This window comes from Pelmatolapia mariae, linkage group LG18, assembly GCF_036321145.2.
Source record: "Pelmatolapia mariae isolate MD_Pm_ZW linkage group LG18, Pm_UMD_F_2, whole genome shotgun sequence".
In the NCBI taxonomy this organism is placed as follows: Eukaryota; Metazoa; Chordata; class Actinopteri; order Cichliformes; family Cichlidae; genus Pelmatolapia; species Pelmatolapia mariae.
In genome coordinates this window covers 19,662,716-19,684,511 of record NC_086243.1, presented here as the reverse complement: position 1 = coordinate 19,684,511, position 21,796 = coordinate 19,662,716, and the positions used below count along the sequence as shown (strand labels likewise).

General features: G+C 40.0%; 1 protein-coding gene across 1 annotated transcript; it reads left to right on the top strand.

Moving 5' to 3' along the window:
* The first annotated feature begins 10,269 nt into the window (after nt 1–10,269).
* Nucleotides 10,270–21,393, top strand: wnt3a (wingless-type MMTV integration site family, member 3A). Its single transcript, XM_063461581.1, has 4 exons — nt 10,270–10,391; nt 15,180–15,421; nt 20,552–20,817; nt 20,914–21,393. The coding sequence occupies exons 1-4, from the start codon at nt 10,270–10,272 to the stop codon at nt 21,391–21,393; spliced, it is 1,110 nt and encodes a 369-aa protein (XP_063317651.1).
* The last annotated feature ends 403 nt before the right edge of the window (nt 21,394–21,796 follow it).

The following is a 21,796-nucleotide window of genomic DNA, read 5'->3' as shown; positions in this document are numbered from 1 at the left end:
TATAAGAAAAAGATTGTGTGCATCCCTCTGTAGACATTTCTATCCTCCAAAGTGTGTCATACCTTGGTTCTGGAATCAGGATTTTGGGGTAGTTCACACATATACAGCTTCCTGTTTTGTAGATCTTGGCTAAAGAGTGTCTACTGAAGTTAAATATCCGTCAGGTCTTGCCTTTTTGCAAGACGCGGTGATCAGTTCTCCTAAACCAGCTGCGCTGAGGTAAGTTCACCCGCAGTTCACAATGAAGTAAATTTGTCCGCAAATATAACTGTAGGCGATTTCACAAGAAATCTGAAAGCAGAAGATGAAACCTTTAATCGCTTTGCAAAATATCATATTGAGCATCATAAATCAATTGGCAAGCTATCAATCATTCAAGGAAGTAATGTGAACCTTTTGGCAGGCCTGCTCCTGAAAAATATTTACTCTTCCTACGCACTGATTGCTCAAGATTTTGAGATTACCAAAAGTTTTGGTTATTGTCACAGAATGCCTTCTTTAACATGCGATCCCCCCTGCCTCACTGATGTTTGAAACATGTATGCTTGTAGAACATATATGGTCCATAAACATATACAATTGCAAAGCTTTATTTAATGAATGCACATTTTATCCTCTGACGGTACACGATTGGGTTGTTATTTATTTTTCCCAGAAACACCCGGCTGGTAAGACAATAGCGTTCATAGATTTCTACACAATCAGTGCAATTACAGTGGGAGTGAGAAGCAGCACTGGTTGACATAGCTGACCTCTTGATTTGTAAATTATATCCACTTACTGTTTGCCAGCTGAGAATGTCTTTAGGCAGGGACAACCCTCCTTAACTCCTGTGTAAACACCTTTCAATCGCTCAGCTACCAACTAACATCTTTTGTGTCCACACACACCTTGATTTTTGGCACGTAAACAGAGAGAGGGATCTGAACTTGGGACGAGTCCAGGTTTTGCTCAGCTACACCTGGGGAGCACTCCTGCCAGCATTCAAGATGAAGTCTATTCATTCCCAATCTCAAACAATATCCAGCGCATTCAGCGCAGATGGGCCAAGTGACTTCACCGAGCCAACTTTCTACTTACTGTGTGTAAACACAACAGCACCTCAAATTAAAGATTAAAGCCAGCAAGTTTTAAAATTATCGTTGCACGCTCTGGGTGATATTGGATCTGTGCTGATCACTCCCCAAAAAGACACATCAGCAGTTATTAATCTTTCAAATTTTTTGCGTAATTAATTTTTCGTTCAGAGGTTTCAAGCACTGACTGAACTAGTGTGGAAAAGTATTTATGAGCAAAACTTTGGTATTTTGGGTTAAATGCTTATTAGCTTTCTAGGAGAATATGCAGCTGGTTACCTTAGCTGAACAGAATACAAGCTTAGCTTACATTTGGCTGACCAAAGGTAAAAAAAAAAATTCTTAAATCCACCTACCAGCACCTCTAAATATCACATATTGGTTTAACAATCCATAGAAAAATCAAGGTAGTTTGACATTTTACATTGATTTATGTGTTGGAAGAACACCACCACAGTCCACATTAAAACTGCGTGTTGATGTTTTTACACTCTAGTTTTTGCAATCAGCTAAAGCTTCAGAAAGAGAAGGAGATTGTGTTATATTTAAAATATACCTCCCTGTTTCCACCCTTTTTATTTAGGCGATGCTGAATATAAAGATAAAAAAAAAAGGCGTGGAGCATTGATCTTCTCATCTTACTGCCCATCAGAATGCATATTTCTAGTCACTTTGTCAAAGCAGGTTAATCAAGACAGCTCAAGATGTAGTTCTTACAAGTTTATTTTTTGCATGATTTCCCTTTCAGTTTGGACAGTGCTCAATATAATCTGAAAATTCGCACAGGTGAGCACATGAAAGCACAGGAATGCGCTTTTTTTTTTCATCATTATAAGCTTGTCAGTCCTTCCTAAAGGGCAGTTATTCAAAAGCCTATAGGCCCCCTGTAAGGGCCTTGCTTCTTAATAACACCTGGTGTTAAGGAGATCAGCGGGACGGTTTGTCAGTACATGACAAGAATGGACACTAATCCCAAGCAATACCCACTGGTCCTGCATGTCTCTTGAGTGGGATAATTGATTCCCACACCCTTCTTAAAACATGCTCGCCCCCTCTTCTCAGACCGAGCAACCGAGAAAACAGAGCTTGTTTCATTCTGGCGTCGAGGGAACACCGCCATGAGGACAAAAGCGTGTGCTTTTTTTTTTCTTTTTCTTTCTTACTTTCTTTTTTTCCCCTAAAGCTCCTATGAGAGTTGAACTGAAGGCTGTCATAAGTGTTGTAGGTGGTAGTAGAAATTTGTTTGATAATGGACCCTAATCTCTTCAGGTTGTCTGGAGCATTCCTCTCTTTGCTGTTGCAGATCCCGTAGCTAGGCCTCCTCCTGCTTCACAGACCCTCTCTCAGAGGAAAACATGGATATAAGGGAACTAAATGCATTTTTTTAATAGATTAAGACAAGTAATACAATGTAGAAAAAGAATCAAAAGCACACAAAAAAATTCCGTCAACTTTGTTTCAGCTCCAAGTGTGACCAGAATACTCATTTCAGATTAGAGTGTTAGACTGCAGTGTTACATTTCTTTGCAATTACAATGAGGTTCCCTTTGGGCTTTGAGGTTAGTCTGACTATTGAAATGAGTTGGAATGTACTGTAGGATGTAAATCGAGTCTGGGGTATTTCCTTGAGAAGGCAAATGCGTTCAAAACATCTCAGCGTTACGGCACATATTTTAAGAAACGCGGTATACAAGGCAAATTAGACAATAGGAGGTGATCTAGAAAGATGAAGGCAATTAGCTTAATTCAAGGCAGATTGCATCTCGAAAAAGGTATGCAAAGTTCATGCAGAAATATGGTTTTGCATTCTATATAAAATGTCATTTTGAGTAAAGAGCAAAGATTAGATTCCTCCTCCCTCTCCTCGGAGACTTGTGTATTAGCCTTGGTCTGACCTTGTCTTGATATCACATCCCTGGAGAGGAATGTAAATCGTATCCGTCCAATCCCAACCCAGTTACCACCAAACTCCTCGTTCTCACCACCTCTACTCCGCTGCAGGGCCACATGATCTTTTCCATGTACCAGACATAATTTGTGGCTTAGGTTTGGAGGCTGACGGTGCGTCTGCGCCACTCTGCTGTTTCAGACAACCGGCGCACCATCTGCAGCAGTTCTCAGCATTCAGGATACATACAGGAAGAGTCCGTCTTTGTGGGCTATCACGAGAGCTCTGGAAACCTCCAATCGCATCTGAGACAGCAACAGTTTGGGGATTACTGATCAATACATTTAACAAGATTTTTTTTTTTTTTTTTTGCAAGTTAAAAAATAAAGGAGCAAAAAGCCCCACTAAAAAACACGCCGCTCTTAATTTAGGAGACACCATGATTGTTGTCTAATTCTCACTCTTGGATTTCTTGTGCAAAAACAAAACAGTAGCTGCTCTCTCTGTTGTGGAACTTAATCCCGGTCCTTCATTTGTGGCAGTTAACCTATCATCCATGCACATTTTCTAGTGAAGTGTTATGACACACCTGAACCAAATTGTATGCGAGCGTGTGGTGGCCTGTCCTCTCCTGAAAATGTTTAAGTATGCACATCTAAGCCACTGCTGCCATGCAACTGCATAATGGATACTTTCCTTCCAAAAGGCATATTTTGGATTGTTTCATTGTATAACAAATTTGTTATGTAACAGCTGTATTAAAACAGTTTTGCTCACGCAAGCCTACATTATGCTTTCTTGTAAACAATGACATTAATATCAGACCGCAGGCTGCTATTGCCCAAGCAGCTTGAAACAATCCACCTCATGGTTTTCCAGCCACGTGTGAAACACCCAGCCTGAGAGGTGTTTGCAGAATTGCAGTTTTCTATTTGCCCTTGAACAAGCATTGCTATTCATCCAGGTTGACTTCATTCGACTGAAGAGAGCACCTAGAATGACACAAAGCAGTCTCAACAGTAAAAGCCAAGACATGTCAGCAGTTCTGTGCCAGGAAACTACAGGTTGCTGTACATAGACAGACGGGATGGTAAATGTATAGTGAATGGGTCGCGGTCCTGACCGGCAGGTGTTGTTGATGGAACGGTATGATCTGCTTTGCTTAGCATTAATGAAACAAGACAGAGTCCAGCCGAGCAGCTGCAGCCGGCGCAAGTCTCCCCCTCTGCTGATTGCGACCTGGGATGACCCCAGGAAAAAGTGTAAATGTGTGGGAAAAGATGAGTGAAGAAGATCAAGAAGACAGAGGAGAAATGAAGACTTTGTCGTTTTCTCAGCAGCTGATAAAAAACACTGCTCCCTGATATGACATGCAAGGCTGTTCCTGTAACGAAAGCTGTTTTGTCTCTTCAAGCTTTCTGGCCCCCAGAGCTTCATCTCACTGCCCTAATGTGTGACTTCACCACTCAGACAATTATCTGAGTCACTCTGAGGAAAAATCTTATGACCAAAGACCTCCACCAAAGACTGTTTTAGACTTGCTTTGACCCACACAGAGAGACAATCATCTATTTGGTTCTCAAGGTTTCAGATCATGACCTCCTAGGGAGTTGTTTTATTACATTTAGATCTCCTTCGGTTTGACTTTAACTCTATGTATACATATGTGTGTAACAGAACCCTGTATATCCTGTAGTACCCCTTTCACCGATGTGTTTTTGTCTTTTATTGTTCTGGCGATTTTAATCCAGTATTTCAGAAAGTATTACATATGTTTCCCTTTTATGCTAATACTTCTCAAAAGCACTTCTCTTTGAAGCTCTAATAATGTCTTTTAGACAAACTAAGCAGTTAGTTTTAGATTTGTGACTCTACACTCAGTCAAAATCCTCAAACTTTGCAGCATGAACTTTCTGGGTGACATCTGATAACTAGAGTAATTTTAATTCATTTGAAGGTACTTGTCCAATTTTTCTCCAATTTGCAAAGCAGATTCCTCCCTCACTATATTTCTAACTGGCTTCTAGGTTGAGATCTGGTGACTGAAGGCTATAACACACAGTATTCTCACTCATGTTTCCTTCTGTTACTTTATCCTTTCAAAAATGTCTTTAATCTTTTCGTTGCATCTGCTTGGCCCTCCATTCTACTGATCGACTAAGATGCCATATTACAATAAATGACGTGCTTTAGGTGTGTAGTTAAACACAGCAAATGTGACGTCAACGTGAGTTTGAAGTTCCTGATTTCCCTTATCAGGAGGCTTTTTACACCCTGTATTGCCAAGAGGCAAGCAGGGCAGATAGAAACGTCAACGCCTGTGGTAATGCCCATCCTGAAGATAAAGTCAAAGCAGGGGCAGAGCCTTAGCTTTGTTTCCCATGTCTGGAGATCGTCAGAGAAGCACAAGGGAAAGTGATGAGTTGTTTCCAGGTGTGAGCTCGTGGGGCGTGTCACATCTTATTGAGGCAGCACACAGCAAACATGTGGTATTGTTTTTAATGATCATTTACAGGAAAGAGCATTTGTGGTTGCAACACAGCAGAACAGATGAGGACGCAGATGATGATGAGAGAGATCAGTGCAGGCCGTCCCAAATGCTCAGCTTACATCTGTTTTGTTTGTTTTCTTCTGTGCTCGCCAGAACAATCAGAAAACATTATCAAAGTGAACCACCACAGATCAAGTCTGCTTTGATAGAAATATTCAATAATGTCAACGACGCAGCTACATAGCTCATTATTTCCTGACGTTTAACATGTATTTGTTATCTGTTACTGCATTTCCAACCAATTGAGGGTTTTTTTTAATCTAACTTTATTGAATAGTTTTATCTTTGATTTTATCTTCTTTTATATTGCTTGACATCAACCTCCCTTCCTTAGAGCTATAAAAGTGCTCGCCTTTTTTACATTTCAGATCTTTACAAAAGCAACCAAAATGTGTGCATACACGCTTCAAATTTAGATTTTTTTTTTTTCTATTAAAAGCTCAGCAGTGACAGAAGAGCGGATCACAATTCCACTACAGTGGTGACATCTAGTGGTGCTTTTGCATTTTCACGTAGCACAGACCTTCGGTAGTTGAGTGCAGTAGCTGCTTTAAATCCTTAAAATCCTTTAAATCCTTGTTGTATATTTGTTACATCTTATGTAGACACTTTAGTGTAAGAATTAGCATTAACAGCTTCATGTTACACCAGGAAAATATTTGTGGAAAATTGAGTGAAGTAATGAAAATGTGATTAGTTCAGATATTTTTCTATGGCATGATGTTAGCGTGGCTGTGTTTTGTCAAACAGGGGGAGGCCGATGATGCAGAGCAATGACAAGACTCACTTGTCAGACACGACTCCCTGCTAAGGGTGCTTTTCTAAATGTCATCACCATCAGAGTGAGGTCACCATGGGCACACAGAGGTGCCCTGATGTCCTTCTGCTCGCTCCGGGGGAAAACCTGACTAGATGGGCTAAAGGGAATGAAGTAGAGCTGTGAAAGATGGAGAAAAGAAACTGAACACAAGCTCATTTACATTTTGTTAGTGAGCCGGTTATTATAAGAAGACATGTTGATCGTGTGACTAGTTATATGTAGAAATAACAACATGTTTGCACTCAAATCTTTAAGGAGCTATTTCCACTTCCTGGTAAGTCTTCTACAAAGTATATTCAGGTGCCATAAGTTTAGCAGGCATCACATTTTTCTCATGTATTTAACATTCACTGGCTTGGCCTCAGTACCAGTGCTGACAGCTACTGACTCAGTCCATAGCTGCTCCAAATTCCAGATTTCCACCTCTGCGGTTGCCTAAAACCCACTGACTTTACTGTGCATTTCCCATTTTTATTTAGTTTTTGGTTTTATTTATTTATTAGCAAACAAATATGTAAATGCTAATCATGTTTATGATCATCTAGTGGCCACAGTGAACATTTATCTTTATAGTAATAGTAGATGAGTTATTTAAAGCAGCAACAACGACAGTAGGATTGGCAACATTTATCCGACAGTTTGCCATCGTTTTGCTTTAAGAACTGCTTTAATTCTTCATGGCATAGATTCAATAAGGTGCTGCAAACATACTTCAGAGATTTTCTATATTGATGTGATGACATCACACAGTTGCTGCAGATTGTTGGCTGTACATCCATGACATGAATTTCATTTTCCACCACTTTCCAGAGGTGCTTTATTGGACTGACATCTGGAGACTGTGGAGGTCATTTGAGGCTGTGGTGTTTAAACTGTGTTCACTTTGTACTAAGGGGCTCAAAGTTTGCCAAGAAAATATCCTAAAGACCATTGCACCGCCACGACCAGCCTGAACCCTTGATACAAGGCTGGATTTATCTGTGCTGTCTTGGCGTTTATGCCAACTGTGTTTGTGAAAAATCCCAGTAGATCACCAGTTTCAGAAATACTGAAACCAGGCAGCCTGGCAACAACAACGATGCAACGTTCAAAATCAGTAAAATCACCTTTCTTCACCATTTTGATGCTAGGTTTGATCTTCAGCAGGTCAACTTGCCCGTGTCTACATGCACACAGTTGCTTGCAAAGTTGCATTAATGAGTGGTTGAACATAACAAAGTGACTAGTGAATACATACTGTAGACTAATGCTGCTACTATTATGACTAATACTACATGATAACAACATGATAATAGTAATAATACAATTTTGATTAATGTCCAAAGAAATAGCAATCTTCAGTTACTGTGGTGAAATATATCCTCTGCTCTTGTTTAAGATTTTTACTTAACATGAGAAAGTTCTCCTGTAGTACATGTGTTGTTAGCAAGTACATGCGGTACTTAAAATAACAAAAAAAAAACAATTACTTCTTCTGTGGCATCATTGCTGTTTTAACTTTGTTATTAAATGTTATATTTCAGCATATTACTAAAAATGAATACATCTGAGCAGCATGTTTACATTAAAGGGTATCTTGGAGACAGGTCAGTATAACATGTAAAAATGACCTTACTTTGTTTTGTTTAGTAATTTTCAATTTGCTTTTATATGACCTTTATTTTAACCATGAAAAACCATTCAAGTCATTTAAAGCTGCCTTACATTCATCAAGTGAGACTAGCTCCTTTAGTTTTAGTTGATTCCAGGAGGAAGGAGCTGCAAATCTTAAGGCTATTTTTCCAAATTCATTGGAGCAGATAGAAGGAATAACTCTTGGGTATATAAGACAATAACTTCCCACACTTATTGAATATAAGTCTGTAAATAAGATGGGAGTAAATCAAGAATAGCCTTCTAAATAGGAATAAACCAGTGGTTGAGTCTATGACGCGACAATGCAGACAATCCAACCTAACGTGCAGTGGTGAGTAAGAGCTTTAAAATTTGTACTGAATCTCAGTGCTCCGTGATAATGGTATTGCAGTAGATGTTGTAAAGTTAGTTTTATTTGAAAAGATGCGATTACCCTTTGCTTGACTTGCAATGTACAACGATGTCAACTAGATGGCGGTAACATCTAGTCTTTGACCCCATTAAAGTGTTTTTTTCGTTCTGCGCTGGCCTTCAGCCTTCTGCGCCTTCGATTTGCCAGCAACGTGAGGAAATTAGAAAATAATGGCAGGCAAGGCTGAGTGGCCACTGTGTAGCCAATTAACGAGTCACTGAACCGGCCAGGGAACGGCAAAATGAACGCCGTATTTTGCAGCAGACCAAGTATGACGGTGTGGAGACTGTAAGAAAGTGTGCAAGAGGCACATGGAACAGCTGCATTTGTGCAGTAAAGCAAATAAAACCTTCACTTTGTGCAAGCGTATTTTCTGTACAGGGTAGTCACAGCTATCAAACAATCCATGACTGGGCATGTGTTGATGCTGCTGCAGCTGAAGCTGCCGTACATTAATCCAGTTTTTTTAATTTTTCCTGTTGTTGAACAAATTCCCCCCAAATTCCAAAAAAAGCGATAATAATGCATGTGGATGTTTACTGAAACTGAACTCACTACTCTCGTAGTTAAGGTCATCTTCATAGCAAGGACAGGTGCTGACTAAAACACTGAAGTGACTGAACTTAACTAAAACTTGAAGTAGTGAATTTGTTCCCCCCTCTGTATCGCGTCATCAGTCTCTGATATTGCACAACAGGCAGCTTTTTCCTTTCTTTCTTTTTTAACTCCAACGACAAGCATCACTGCCTGTAGATAAAAGACCGGTCCACCTCATATCAGCTATCAACAGTCACTTGACACTGAGAAGGGAAAAACCGACAGTCAGCTTTTTAGAGTCAGTGTTGCGGCCAATTTTATCGGATATTTTCGTTGGAATGGCAGTCTGACAGCTCATCATGCAGATAGTAATATCCTTAAGTGTGTAGCCTTAGAAGTGGATGAGGTAATACCTTTTGAGAATAAAAGAAAACAAAACTTTGCTAATTAGTGGCTTTTAAACGCCAAGATGCGCCTAATTTACCGGCTGATGAAGAAAATAATAAAATTAGAGCATCGTTTTCACATTTTACAATTTCAGAAACTATAGGCTGCTGACAGAAATCCTGAGGTTTTATATATTTTTCAGATTTTAAACTATATAAAAAAAGATATTAGCTGTTTATTTGTAGGGAATTAAAAAAAAACATTTGTTTTTGCTATTATTATTTTTTTTTTTTTTTATTATGACCAGATTTATTAAATTAAGCCAACCCTTCAGCTTGTTAGAAGCACTTCCAAACCTCTAATTTTACATTCATGACAAAGAGGCGCACATAAAGGACTGGAGAGGCTTAATTATGGTCTGAAGCAATTCACACATATTTATTTCTGCATTTTAGAAGCTTCAAGCCAGGGAGTGAAATCCGGACAGGTTGTTATAGCTACGCAATCCACAGGGGTTCCGATGTCTATTTAAAATCCTTCAGACCCTCCCTCTCTCCTTTAAACAACATTATATATCACACACACGCTGCATGCTAATGCCGAGCAATTCTCAGTGAGCACTAAAACACATCTTAAAATTAGCTCATTCTGGTGTTTGAGTTCAAGCTGCCTGACAAGGCAACAGAGGGAACATATCATCAGAATTCCCCCTTTGGCAATACCTGCTGATTGGGTCCTTAAAAAAAAAAAAAAAAAAAAAAAGCAAGCGGCTTTTAACTTTTAATATTTGGCTCCGAGAGTTCTGCCACGAGCACTCGCGAAAGAGAGAGTTGCCTCTGATTTTTCTTCTTTCTTTTTTTTTCTTTTGGAGAAGAGAAATAAAAAAAAGTGCCAGTGCAGCTTCGTTTTCTTCTTTTGTTTTTCTTTTTTTTTCTTAGCACTTCGGTTAAAATCCGTACGCGGATGAGTGCGCATGTAGGCATTCTGCTGGAGATGTTTTACGAAACTTTAAGGATGATATACCTTGGATGTTTCCTGTTGCTCTGTGGGCTTACGCATGTCATGGCAAGCTATCCTATCTGGTGGTAAGTTTAATTTTCATTATTTCCCGGACAAATAGTGGCAAATTAAAAAACATGCGGGGATTGTAGATGACCTGTAATTTTGAGTTGTTATAGTTGTGATTGCTTGTCTGTCAGCTGCAGAGCTTTAGCGTGTGGTGACGGTGATCTTTTAACGTTACTTTTTAAAATATTATAAGACATGCACAGTGTGACTTTCTAATCAGGTCATTAAAATGACATTTAGTAACCCATGGAAACCGAAAGTATACAGGCGAAAGGATGGGCTGAATTGTAAATGCAAGAGATGAATGAAACGTGCAACTTTGCAAATCGGGAGCGATTTTGATCTCCAGAATGCAGCAGGTGCAAACTTGATGTGCTTGCAAGCGTGTGTCTATGTGCGCGTGCGTCCTGTGTGTGTGTATGTGTGTGTGTGTGTGTGTGTGTGTGTGTGTGTGTGTGTGTGTGTGTGTGTGTGTGTGTGTGTGCGCGCGCGCGCGTGGTGATGTTGTCATTGTATGCTGCCATGTGTTGTCATTTTTGCACTTACCTCCCGACTTCGTTTTTTCAGTCTTTCTGCCTTGTAAATGCCAAAAAGAACCAAATGCGTGACGCTGACATTAATGAAGCAGAGCAGAGCTGCGTTAAAATTACGATAGCGTAATTAGTTTGTAGTAAAAAAAACAAAAAACAAAAAAAACTACAGGATGATTGTATTTTGGTATGTTGTGCTGTTTTGTAATATTCCAGCTTCATCCATCAGTCTTAGCTGTTATCAAAGCACTTATATATATATCTTATATATATATAAGATACTTATATATATATCTATATATATAGATATATAGATATATATATATTTCTGCCTGATTTCTAATAAATCATTCAATATTTGGAGGACGCTTAATCTACTTTTCTTAATGGGTCCCCTGGTGGTAAGACTGATGAGAAACTAATTACATGCTCAGCTGGAAGGAAATCCTGATATAAAAGTGGGCCCTCGGGATGGAGAGATGGGGGGGGCTGCACAAACTACATTTTTATTATTATTTTTATTTTCCAGCGTAATTGAATGTTTAGTTTACTTTATTTATTTGATGCCAGTGCAAGATAAAGTTTTGCCTTTTTTTTCTTGGTACTTTGGCAAACACAGCCAGGGAAAACCTTGAAATTCACCCTTCATAAGAGTTTTCTTTCTTCTTTTTTTGTGGAGCTTGTTATGAATGACACAATGGAAGAACAGTTTTCCATTCTGTCATAGCTGAAACCCTGCAGCAAGCCCAGAGCTAACTTCTGTGTTGATTGTTTGATTTTGGATGGTGCCAGTGATTGAAGGGTCTAACAACAGAGGTAAACATAATGGAAGCAAATTTTGCTGCATCACTCCCGCCTATACAAATAATGTCTAACTGCAAAAGTAACTCATGAAATCACTTTTCAGTTCTTTCATTCCTGACACAATGCTGAACTTTTTTTTAACTTGAAAGATTACTTGAGTGATTTTTCTGTCTCATGGCAACTCATCCCAAGTCAAATAATGTGGTTCCTTTGGAATTGCACTCAGTATGCCTGCATTGTCTTTCCGTTTGCTAACAGCATGCCAGTCATCTATGATCTAGACCTTCTGTGAAAAGCAGCTTACGATGTTTTGCTGACAGAAGCTTGCCTTCAAGCAGCCATGGGAGCTGCATCACTCTCAACCCCTGCACCGCAGTCGTTCTTGGGGATACAGCTCTGCACTAAGACAGGTTCATGTCTGTCTCTTCTCGACCTGCCATGACATAGCCTGGCTGCACCCGCCACCCCACCACCTTCTTCACTAGTCCACCCCACCTTAGAAGATAAATACCTGGAGGTGAAAGCTTGCCGCACATTCCTTTTCCCAAACATATTCTCTTGATGTCAAAGTCGGCTCCAAGGCCTCAGGGCCCACAAGTAAAGTGGTAATTCTAAGGCACCCTGCTTGGGCTTGCTGAAATATGCATTAAACCTGTACTGGATAAACTTAGATGAGTGGGGGAAACTTTGTACTGAGGCAAAAAGTCATATACATCATATATATTTTGCTTAAGCATTTATGTGTAACAGTTATCACTAAGGTGCTCCTTTGAAAACATCAGCCTTAACAGCATGAGTGAATCCTGTGTTTCCTCATTAGTTGCACTAAACATCACATGTGCAACATCTCTGCAAAGCAGGCACACTGAGAAAATCAGTGGATTTCTTTTTTTTAGAAAGAATTAAAGAGATTAAAGTTGCCAAGACTCAATAAATACCTAAAATCTAAATAATACAGCAGGTATTTTAAAATAGTTGTTGGAATTAGTATCCAACAACACAGTCTTTTGTGCAATAACTTCTTAAAAAATCATAAATCATCCATGGTGAAACATGCCCCGCCGCCTCTCACGGGCCATTTCCTAACACAGAAAAGAGGTGGCAGGGATTACTCAGCCCCAATGAGACAGGCATGGAGACTCTTGAGCCGAGCAGCCTAAGCACACTGACTCACACTGAACTTGTGGGGTACAGTTCAAGACAGTGACAGGGCAGAAATACCTCTAAGCTGACCCTCATAGGTGTGAGTACAAGGACCCTTAAAGTTGCTGGTTTTCCCAAGATGATATTGCCACTGACCTTCATGATTACCTGCTGTTGAGATGCACACTTGCAAAAAAAATTGAATGCAGGTTCAAGAAGAGACAGAGAAAGAACTACAACTGACAACTCCCTTCATATCCATTAAAAAAAGAGAACTCTGCTTTTTGGCTGATGAACTTTCACCAGTAAAAAAGGGGACAAATGTAGTAGGAAACTGCCTTATGTATTGTTGTTTGTAGCAGACAAAAGGCAGACAAATGCGATATGTTCTGAAGAGGTTTTTAGCGTGCCATTGCTCACTTACTGGCTGTCTCATTTATGATGAATTAGGCTGGTCTAGTCTGTAGAAATTAGGCAAGAAATTCTGTTGAAACCAATGTGACTCATTGCTTTGATGTTTTCTTGGGAGAAATAACAGGAGTAACTCATTGGGTCAGCTCATGGCTCAGGAGCACCTTTGACACCTGGCAGACATCCTTAATAATTACAGAGAACTGAAAATCAACCTTTGAATGTAAAACCTAATTGAGGTATTAAAGGTCAGTACGATGAAAGCCATCAGAAACCGTCAGCATGTGGGGTCATTTGACTGTGAGGCTCTTTCTTTTCTTCAGGTTAAAAAAAAACACTGCCTGAGGGCCAAAGTCAGGAATTTGGTAATCTTGTTTTGATCAGCGATTAGTCCTTGAACAGCAGTGAACAGGTCGGCAGATAGTGAGCTAACTGCAAAGCAAAACACTGCACACCTGCTCTTAAGCTGCATTTATAGAGAATCTACATTAACCATTATGACTCCAGCATCGCCCAGGGGATGACAAACTGAACACTCCTTCCAGCGTTCAGTCCTTAATAGACAGTTGATGTAAATTAAGGGCTTGTCTTGATTGCCAGCAAGCTACTTTGTAGCTACTCCAAAAGGTATTTGCCAAAGATAACAGGAACTGTGCTATTCAATAATTTGGCTGTTCTGTGCCATTATGAAAGAGTCAAAGTGCTGATTTGATAATTTACCATAGAAGGCAATTACTGCAGGCCAGTTATTCATGCATTAAAAGAAAAAATGTCATTTTCATCCATCTGTTTTCCATCCATGCTTCTATCCAGCTTATCCCGGCTGACTTCTGCACCACTCTGCAGCCAATTTATTAATTTATATAGATATATATAATCAAATGTATTTGAATGGAGAGTTCAGAATCCAAATTCAAACCTGTTAACTGCTTTTATATTGGTAGAAGAGAAGTATTAAAAGCCAGAAGTAAATATTTGATTTGCTTTGGAAAAGAAAATAGTGCTTTCAGCTGTTTTTTAAGTCATTGAGGGGCAGAGCTTTGCTGTTTTTAGGCTAAAGACAAATCGAATCAGCCTCCCACACTTTTTGCACTGCTTGATTAGAATCCTAAGAAAAGTATATAAAACTTTAAACAAAATGGCATAAATCAGTATGCCTTTTGTGCGATGTGGAAATTCCAAAACATGGCCATACAAGCACCCTGCAGCATCTTTTTAAGTCCTTCTTAAAAATGGGTCATTCATAAAATGGATATCCAATATCTATGATTACTACCTGCTAAAAGTCTTAATTGAGAGGACACAGAAAATAAAGACAAAGAGAAAGCAATACAGGCACAAAGAGAGCAAGAGAGAGCGAGAGAGAGAGAGATGTAATCAGTGAACCAAGTTTGCACTTGTTGTATCCCAGAATACCTTCCTCAAAAGAAAAAAGGAGGGGAGGTTCAGCGTTACTCTTAATACACTCTCTGAAGTTTCAGCGTAGGGTTTGCACTCTTATTACCCTAAGCTGAAGGCCTGTTAAGTGTGCGGACAGTTAATAACAAGGTGCAGTTTTCCAAGTTGTCAGCTTAAGGTCTATGAAGACCTCTGGATGCATAACGGACTTTCATCTTAAACAGAAACACTGCCTGCTTCTGAGACTGCAGGGCTGCAATTTCAATACACACAAAGGCCAGGTGCCTGCAGAGAGGGTAGTTGAAGGGATAAAGAATGGACGTCTAATGGTAGCATCTGATACAGAAAAATAAACACACACAATCAAACGTACTCAGACGTAAAATTACACTGCACCAGGAGGGAAATTAGTCCCCCACTTGAGTGGTGTTATATCAGTAGATAAAGATGCAGACAGATAGGTAGATAAGATATAATTATCCAAATGCACTGACAACACGACTTCCTTTCTGCTTGTAGGTCACTAGCAGTCGGCCACCAGTACTCATCACTGGGCACTCAACCTATCCTTTGTGGCAGCATACCAGGCCTGGTGCCCAAGCAGCTGCGTTTCTGCCGGAACTATGTGGAAATCATGCCGAGTGTGGCTGAGGGGGTGAAGATTGGGATCCAGGAGTGTCAGCACCAGTTCAGAGGCCGACGCTGGAACTGCACCACGATCAATGACAGTCTGGCCATTTTTGGTCCAGTGTTAGATAAAGGTAATGTTACAAAGCACACAGAGTTTTCTTTCCTGCTACTTTTCTGACAAAAAAACAACAATTTGTAGAGTCCTTAAGTCTATAAAGATATTTTCTTGAAGAAATGCCACTTATCAGTAAAAAGTAGGCAACAGTTTTTGCAGAAAGAAAACCAAACTATGCCGTTCTTTGACAGGAAAAGATGACTAGAGTAAAGTAGTATTATTAGCTTATGATGACTCCACTGCCTTTGAATATGTATTTGAGAATGTCTTAATCTCTGCAAAGTTCTTGGTAGTATTTAGCTCTTTAAACCGACTGAAAAAAAGAGCAATAAAAGTGACTTATTATGTCTCTCTCCTGATTAACTCTCCCATTAACAAGTCTATATTCCCTTTGTCTTATATTTGCATTAGAAGAGCTGCACTCCCAGCATGCATCATTCATTATGCTGATTCAAATCCTTGTTTAAATAGACTTTAGACTGAACAAGTCTCGGGGGTCTGCGTGCATGCAACGATGTACACGATTAGCCTAAGTCGAGTGAGTTCTGTCTTGTTGGAGTTTTCTTTAGGAGGGGATCCCCTGTGATTGCTGGTATTTTCTTCTGATGTACTTTACCCAAGAGATGAACTGAACTGAAGCATAGAGGTTTTCCAAAATACATTTTAGCTTATGCAGTGATAACTTTCAGGCATGTGTCTAATCGTGAGCTCAGGCAAGAGAAATCCCCATTGCCCAGAAAACTAGCCATAAAACCAAGAAAGAAAGAAAGATGATATATGTGTATATTTAATAGTTAATGCAGTTGATCATAATAAAAATTTTGAAGAGTGAAATATTTCTTAGTAATTTATGAGAGGCTAGTGCAATATTTAGTGTGCAGACATAAGTGTGATCTTTTTACTTTATTCCATCTCCCAGCAGGAAAGCAAATGAGACTGTTTCCCAAAACATCAGATTCACACTTTGATTGGATAGATGAATTCTTCTTCCTGACTTCTGAAATGAGTTAAAATCAAGAATGCATGCAGGCCCCAGTGGCTGAGGGTCGTGATCCAAACTCGTCATCTAGTTTACGGAAGACTGATGTAAACACAAGGGGGCCGGGGGTCACGTAGGGCAATTGCTTTTAATAAACTCTTGAGCCAGTTGATAGAAGAGGCTGGAGTTGAAGTAGGTGGCTAACGATAGGGGTTCTCAATCCCACTGCTATTGTGGTGCAAAATGCCACCACGTCTTTCCCTTTGCATCCCCTCCCAGGCCTAAATTGCAGGGGTACTGACTGGAAAGAGAAGGCGGCTACTGGGCTCTAGTAAATCATTTTGATTGGATTAAGGTCACTCAGGCCCTTAATAATGTGAGAGGTCAAAGTGGCTGGATTAAGTGCCTTTGTCAAAGGCTGAGGAGAGTAGCTCAGGGGCTCACAGGCCTTTGATAGGGCTTAGTAGGAGAGAGCTTCCATTTCATTGGATTTGATTGATGCTAGTGTTTGTCCATGCAACCAGGCCATTGTCCTCACTGGTGTCAGTTTGTCTGAAATTCAGATTCTTGTTAGTCAGTTTCCTCCTTCCTTTTTGTTGCCTGATTTGAAAGGAAGAGTAGGCACCTTTATTTGCTACAGAGGCTTAGTTACTGTCAGTTCAGCGCATCACTGCCCATGTCCACTTCAACTCCACTGAGAACATTAGAAGTTTGTTTTAAAGAAGTGGATTAAGAGGGACTAAAGGAGTAAAGACTTTACAAAAAAGAAGGCAATGTAGTAAACACAGTTGAACTACAACTAAAAAATCAATTGAAATGAACAGGTTTTGCATTTTGAAGATAAGTTTAATGGGTTACATTAAACTATATGCACATAAAAATGCTCTTACTCAATGTGAGCATACATTAGTTGACCACACAAACACTCATCTAAGAGTATTATTACTTTAGAAAAAGGCATATCTTATATCATGTTCTCTCCTTACACATGGTCTAAACCTCTTTTTTCTCCACACCCCTGCCTCCAGGCTATGTCTGCGTCAGTGCTCATTAATTTACATTAACTAAAGTGTCAAAACATGCACCACTGGAATCTGCCTGTGATGAAAGGTAATAGAAAGCTGCACAGGTGTTCCTCAGTCTGCAGAGCCAATCCCAGAGCTATTTCGGCATTCTTGGTATTTACAGAAAACCTGACTGCTATATGGGTATAATCAGTCTCCAGTTTATGACTCATGTGATGGAATTAGTAAAGGTTTCTTTGCTATAAAAAGTGGACAGGCACCATTTCACAAGTCTTAACACCCGTACAGGAAGTCAATGCACCGTCACTTTTCTTTTTGAAGATAATGGAGTTCACTGGAAATTCCTATTATGTAATTTGTTAAGGATACTGAAAAGTTTGACACTATTGTAGCTCTAGCTTGTCTTCATTCACTGTGGGCACGTTTGCACTGGCCAGGATGCTTTGTTTGCCAGGAAATACAGATACATAAATTGATCTAAATTATTAAGTGCCATCTAAACTAACCAGGAAAAGGCCAGGGGATGTGGGTTGTGACCTATGACCTGAGGATGAGAAAGAGTAACTATTTAGGATGAGCCAAAAGGTCCCTACATTTCATGAGACGTATGTCTCTCCATGCTGGGGGAGGGAAGCTGGCTCACCAGTATATCATTAACTCTGTGCAAGAAAGAAAGAAGGGATGTGGTAAATGGAGTTGATGGGGGGACCTTAGCCCCACTCCCTGCTGGGCACTGCTCAGAGCACAATATCTTCGCAACCATGAGATTAAGCAGGAGAAAAAGTGCTTTTCCCCATTCACACGCCCTTTAGATTGTTTTATTAAACCATTTGAATAGGGATTTCCCTGTCTGCCGACAAGCAGGGTCCAGCCAATGCATAGTTCTCTGTTGCTATGACTTAACTTGGTCCCCACTAATCACTAGCCAGGGCAAATTTCATATAAAATATCTGGGGCTATTGTGGGACTAACACAGCGTGACAGTGGCAACACAATAGGGGATTCAACCCCCCAGCAGGTTGTAGGGACCACTTGGCCTGCCAGAGTCTGGCAAAGTTTGGTGGAAAAGCATTGTCTGAGAAGAAATACCACAAATTGGTCATAAAACTAAGGAAAAGCAGTGGAGCTAATGTCACAGGTGGAGTTTCCAGGTACAGTGAATGCGGTCACAGGTGGATTTAAATCCAAATGAAAACATGCGTTTAAAAAAATGGGTTATTGTTCTAGGCCGATTAAGTTTTCATTAGTACCTTCCAGTGAGTTTTTACTGTCATGTATAAATGAGCCACACACAAACCGTGATACCATACCATTGAAACTAAATTTAGAATGTAAGACAATTTTGTGAAAGGTGTTGTATGTTTATAGTCAATATCAACAAAAAAGGTAATCTGATGAATCAGAAGCTTACAGGTGGAGCAAATGGGGAAAATTTCAGCAAAGGTCTTCAAAATTTTTGAGATATTTCCATTTTCTTGAATGCATATTCATTTGATAACACCAGGCTTTGTGAAGATCTTGTAAAGCAGCTTGTGAAAAATTGTCGACATTATATAAAAAATCTATCATTTCACACAGAAATGCCAGGATATTTTTCATGTGCTTCAATCCTTCTCCATTTACTATTTTACCACAACATTTCACTCCCCTCACATAATTTTATGACAAGTTCACAGAATATCTATGCTGATGACTGTGCCCTTTTTTTTAGTAGCACAGAAGTATGTTCAAAGATGTTTTCAGACACAAATGTTAGTTCCAAAATCCTTTTTCGGCATTTGAAATTAAATCCGATTTCTAAGTCACTTCAGATTTAATGTAAGCCAAACACCTTAGATATTCACTCAAACTGAAAACACAAAGCTCATGCTCAGTCAGCTTTAGATGAAGCATAGTAATGTGCAATTAATCACTGTAGACAGTTCCTTCATGGCGCAGTCTTTGGCCACTTTGACTTTTCATGAAAATGAAACAACACCAAATAAAAAGAAACGTGTTGGATTCACAAAGTGGGATTTGAGGAAGGAGAGCATTAGTTCAAATGTATTTGAACATTAGTAACCTTGTGTGTATACAGTAGTGGTAATGAAATGGGTGGTGAGGGATGCCAGTAGACCTTTTCTCTTGCATCATTGTTTCTAATGCCCTTTAGTCCTGGAACTGGTTGGAACCTGCTGTAAGGGAGGAGCTCCTTCTCCCCTCAGCTTTATATGCCTTTACTTTTTTTTCTTTTCTTTCTTTCTTTCTTTATCATTTTTTGTTCTTCAGACAGAAACGTGCACTGTTTCTATCAAACACATACTCAAACACATCTCACGCAGACAGTGCAAGATTTCAATATTGACCTTAAACCATTTCTTTTACTCTTTTTTTTTCTTTAGTGTGTTCAGTTCATGTTTACTCCTGAAGTTTCCACTTCATCCCGTCTCTTCTCTTTCTTTGTCTTTGCTTGTGTTTTTGCAAGACCATACAAGTACATATATTCAAAGCAACCACTCCGTCTTAATGATTCATGTTAAAGCAGCTGACAAGGAAAGGATAGAAGGAAAGTCTTTCCCTTTTTGGAATGGTATATCTGATCGCTAAAGACCCATCTCCATGTTGTGTCTATGAGCTGTCCCCTCAGTGTGAGGCTGTTTCCTAACCTTTCAAAAGCTTAATTGAGTCTCTTAATTATAGGCCTGTCAGGCCCGTCTCTTCCTCTCATCTCTCTGGAAGATCCTGATCCCTCTGACTCATCAGTTAGCTATGTCAGACAGAGACGCAGAGGCCTTGCTAGCCTTATTTAGAGACAGGACGATTGATGTCTGGCTAAATTAACCCACACACTGTTGCGATATAGTAGATACAACCCAAATACAAGCAGCAGACAGGAGTAAAGATCTACTTAGTTTGTTTGATGCTTTCTTGTTTTGTTTGGTTGAAGATGTTTGCTGACAAGATTATATAAGAATATATCAAAATAAACATATGCCAGCATATGTTACATATTATTAAATTTACACATTGTATATATTATATATTATGTATTAAAGCTATATCTTTCTTATTAATTTTTATTTAAATTTAATATAAATTTAATTCTGGAAGTACTCAAGAGATACATTATCCAAGTGATCCTTGTCTGTCTTTGTCTTTCCAGCCACTCGAGAGTCAGCTTTTGTTCACGCTATTGCCTCGGCGGGAGTGGCGTTTGCGGTGACCCGTGCCTGCGCCGAGGGTTCAGCCAACATCTGTGGATGTGATACACGTCACAAAGGCCCCCCTGGTGAGGGCTGGAAGTGGGGTGGCTGCAGTGAGGATTTGGAGTTTGGAAGCATGGTGTCCCGGGAGTTTGCTGATGCAAGAGAGAATCGGCCTGACGCACGCTCAGCAATGAACCGCCATAACAACGAAGCAGGGAGAATGGTTAGTTCTCTTATTTGTGTTTTTGCTATGTCTGTGGTAGCAGTTCTTCTGCTTTTAAAAGTTATATTAACTAAACTTTATTTTTTTAATCTGTAGTCTCTCAACGACAACATGTTTCTGAAGTGTAAGTGCCATGGACTCTCTGGCAGCTGCGAGGTCAAGACATGCTGGTGGTCTCAGCCTGACTTCCGAGTTGTTGGGGACTACATGAAGGACAAGTATGACAGCGCTTCTGAGATGGTGGTTGAGAAACATAAGGAGTCCCGTGGATGGGTGGAGACCCTGAGACCCAAGTACAACTACTTCAAACCCCCTACAGAGCGCGACCTGGTTTATTATGAAAGTTCACCCAATTTCTGTGACCCCAATCCTGAGACCGGCTCCTTTGGCACTCGGGATCGCATCTGCAACCTGACGTCCCACGGCATAGACGGGTGTGACCTCTTGTGCTGCGGCAGAGGTCACAACACGAGGACTGAGAAAAGAAAGGAGAAGTGTCACTGTATTTTCCACTGGTGCTGCTATGTCAGCTGTCAAGAGTGCGTGAGGGTGTACGATGTGCACACCTGCAAATAGAGAGGTTTTCGTCTTTTCTCACCAAAACATAATGACTTCACTGGGTTGAAGAACAAATGCAGATTCTCACCTGCAAGACCAGAGAGACTGTAAAGCTCTGTGACATGTCCGCGGACAAAGACACAACTGCCTCGTGTTTTTGTTTTGATGCTACAAAGAGTGAGTCTCTGCCTAAATTAACTGAAACAGCTGAGTAGGTGTCAAAGTCCACGAACATCACCCTGATGGATGGATAGTTGTGATGATGGCAATAATGTTGATATCCGTAGCGAGCATGAAAAAGGTGTGCTGATGTAGGAAAGGAGAACTTGACAAACACCATATTGGTGATTTTTTTTCCCAGTGTAGTTCCTTTTAATCAAGAATAGTCCAGCACTGCCAATGCTTTCAAATCTGCAAGGCA

Bases quoted from the DNA above. Each gene is read 5' to 3' on its own strand.
- wnt3a (XM_063461581.1), top strand. From the start codon at position 10,270: ATGAGTGCGCATGTAGGCATTCTGCTGGAGATGTTTTACGAAACTTTA. The intron at 10,392-15,179 runs GTAAGTTTAATT...TTCTGCTTGTAG, and splicing joins GCAAGCTATCCTATCTGGTG to GTCACTAGCAGTCGGCCACC. The intron at 20,818-20,913 runs GTTAGTTCTCTT...TTTAATCTGTAG, and splicing joins ACAACGAAGCAGGGAGAATG to TCTCTCAACGACAACATGTT.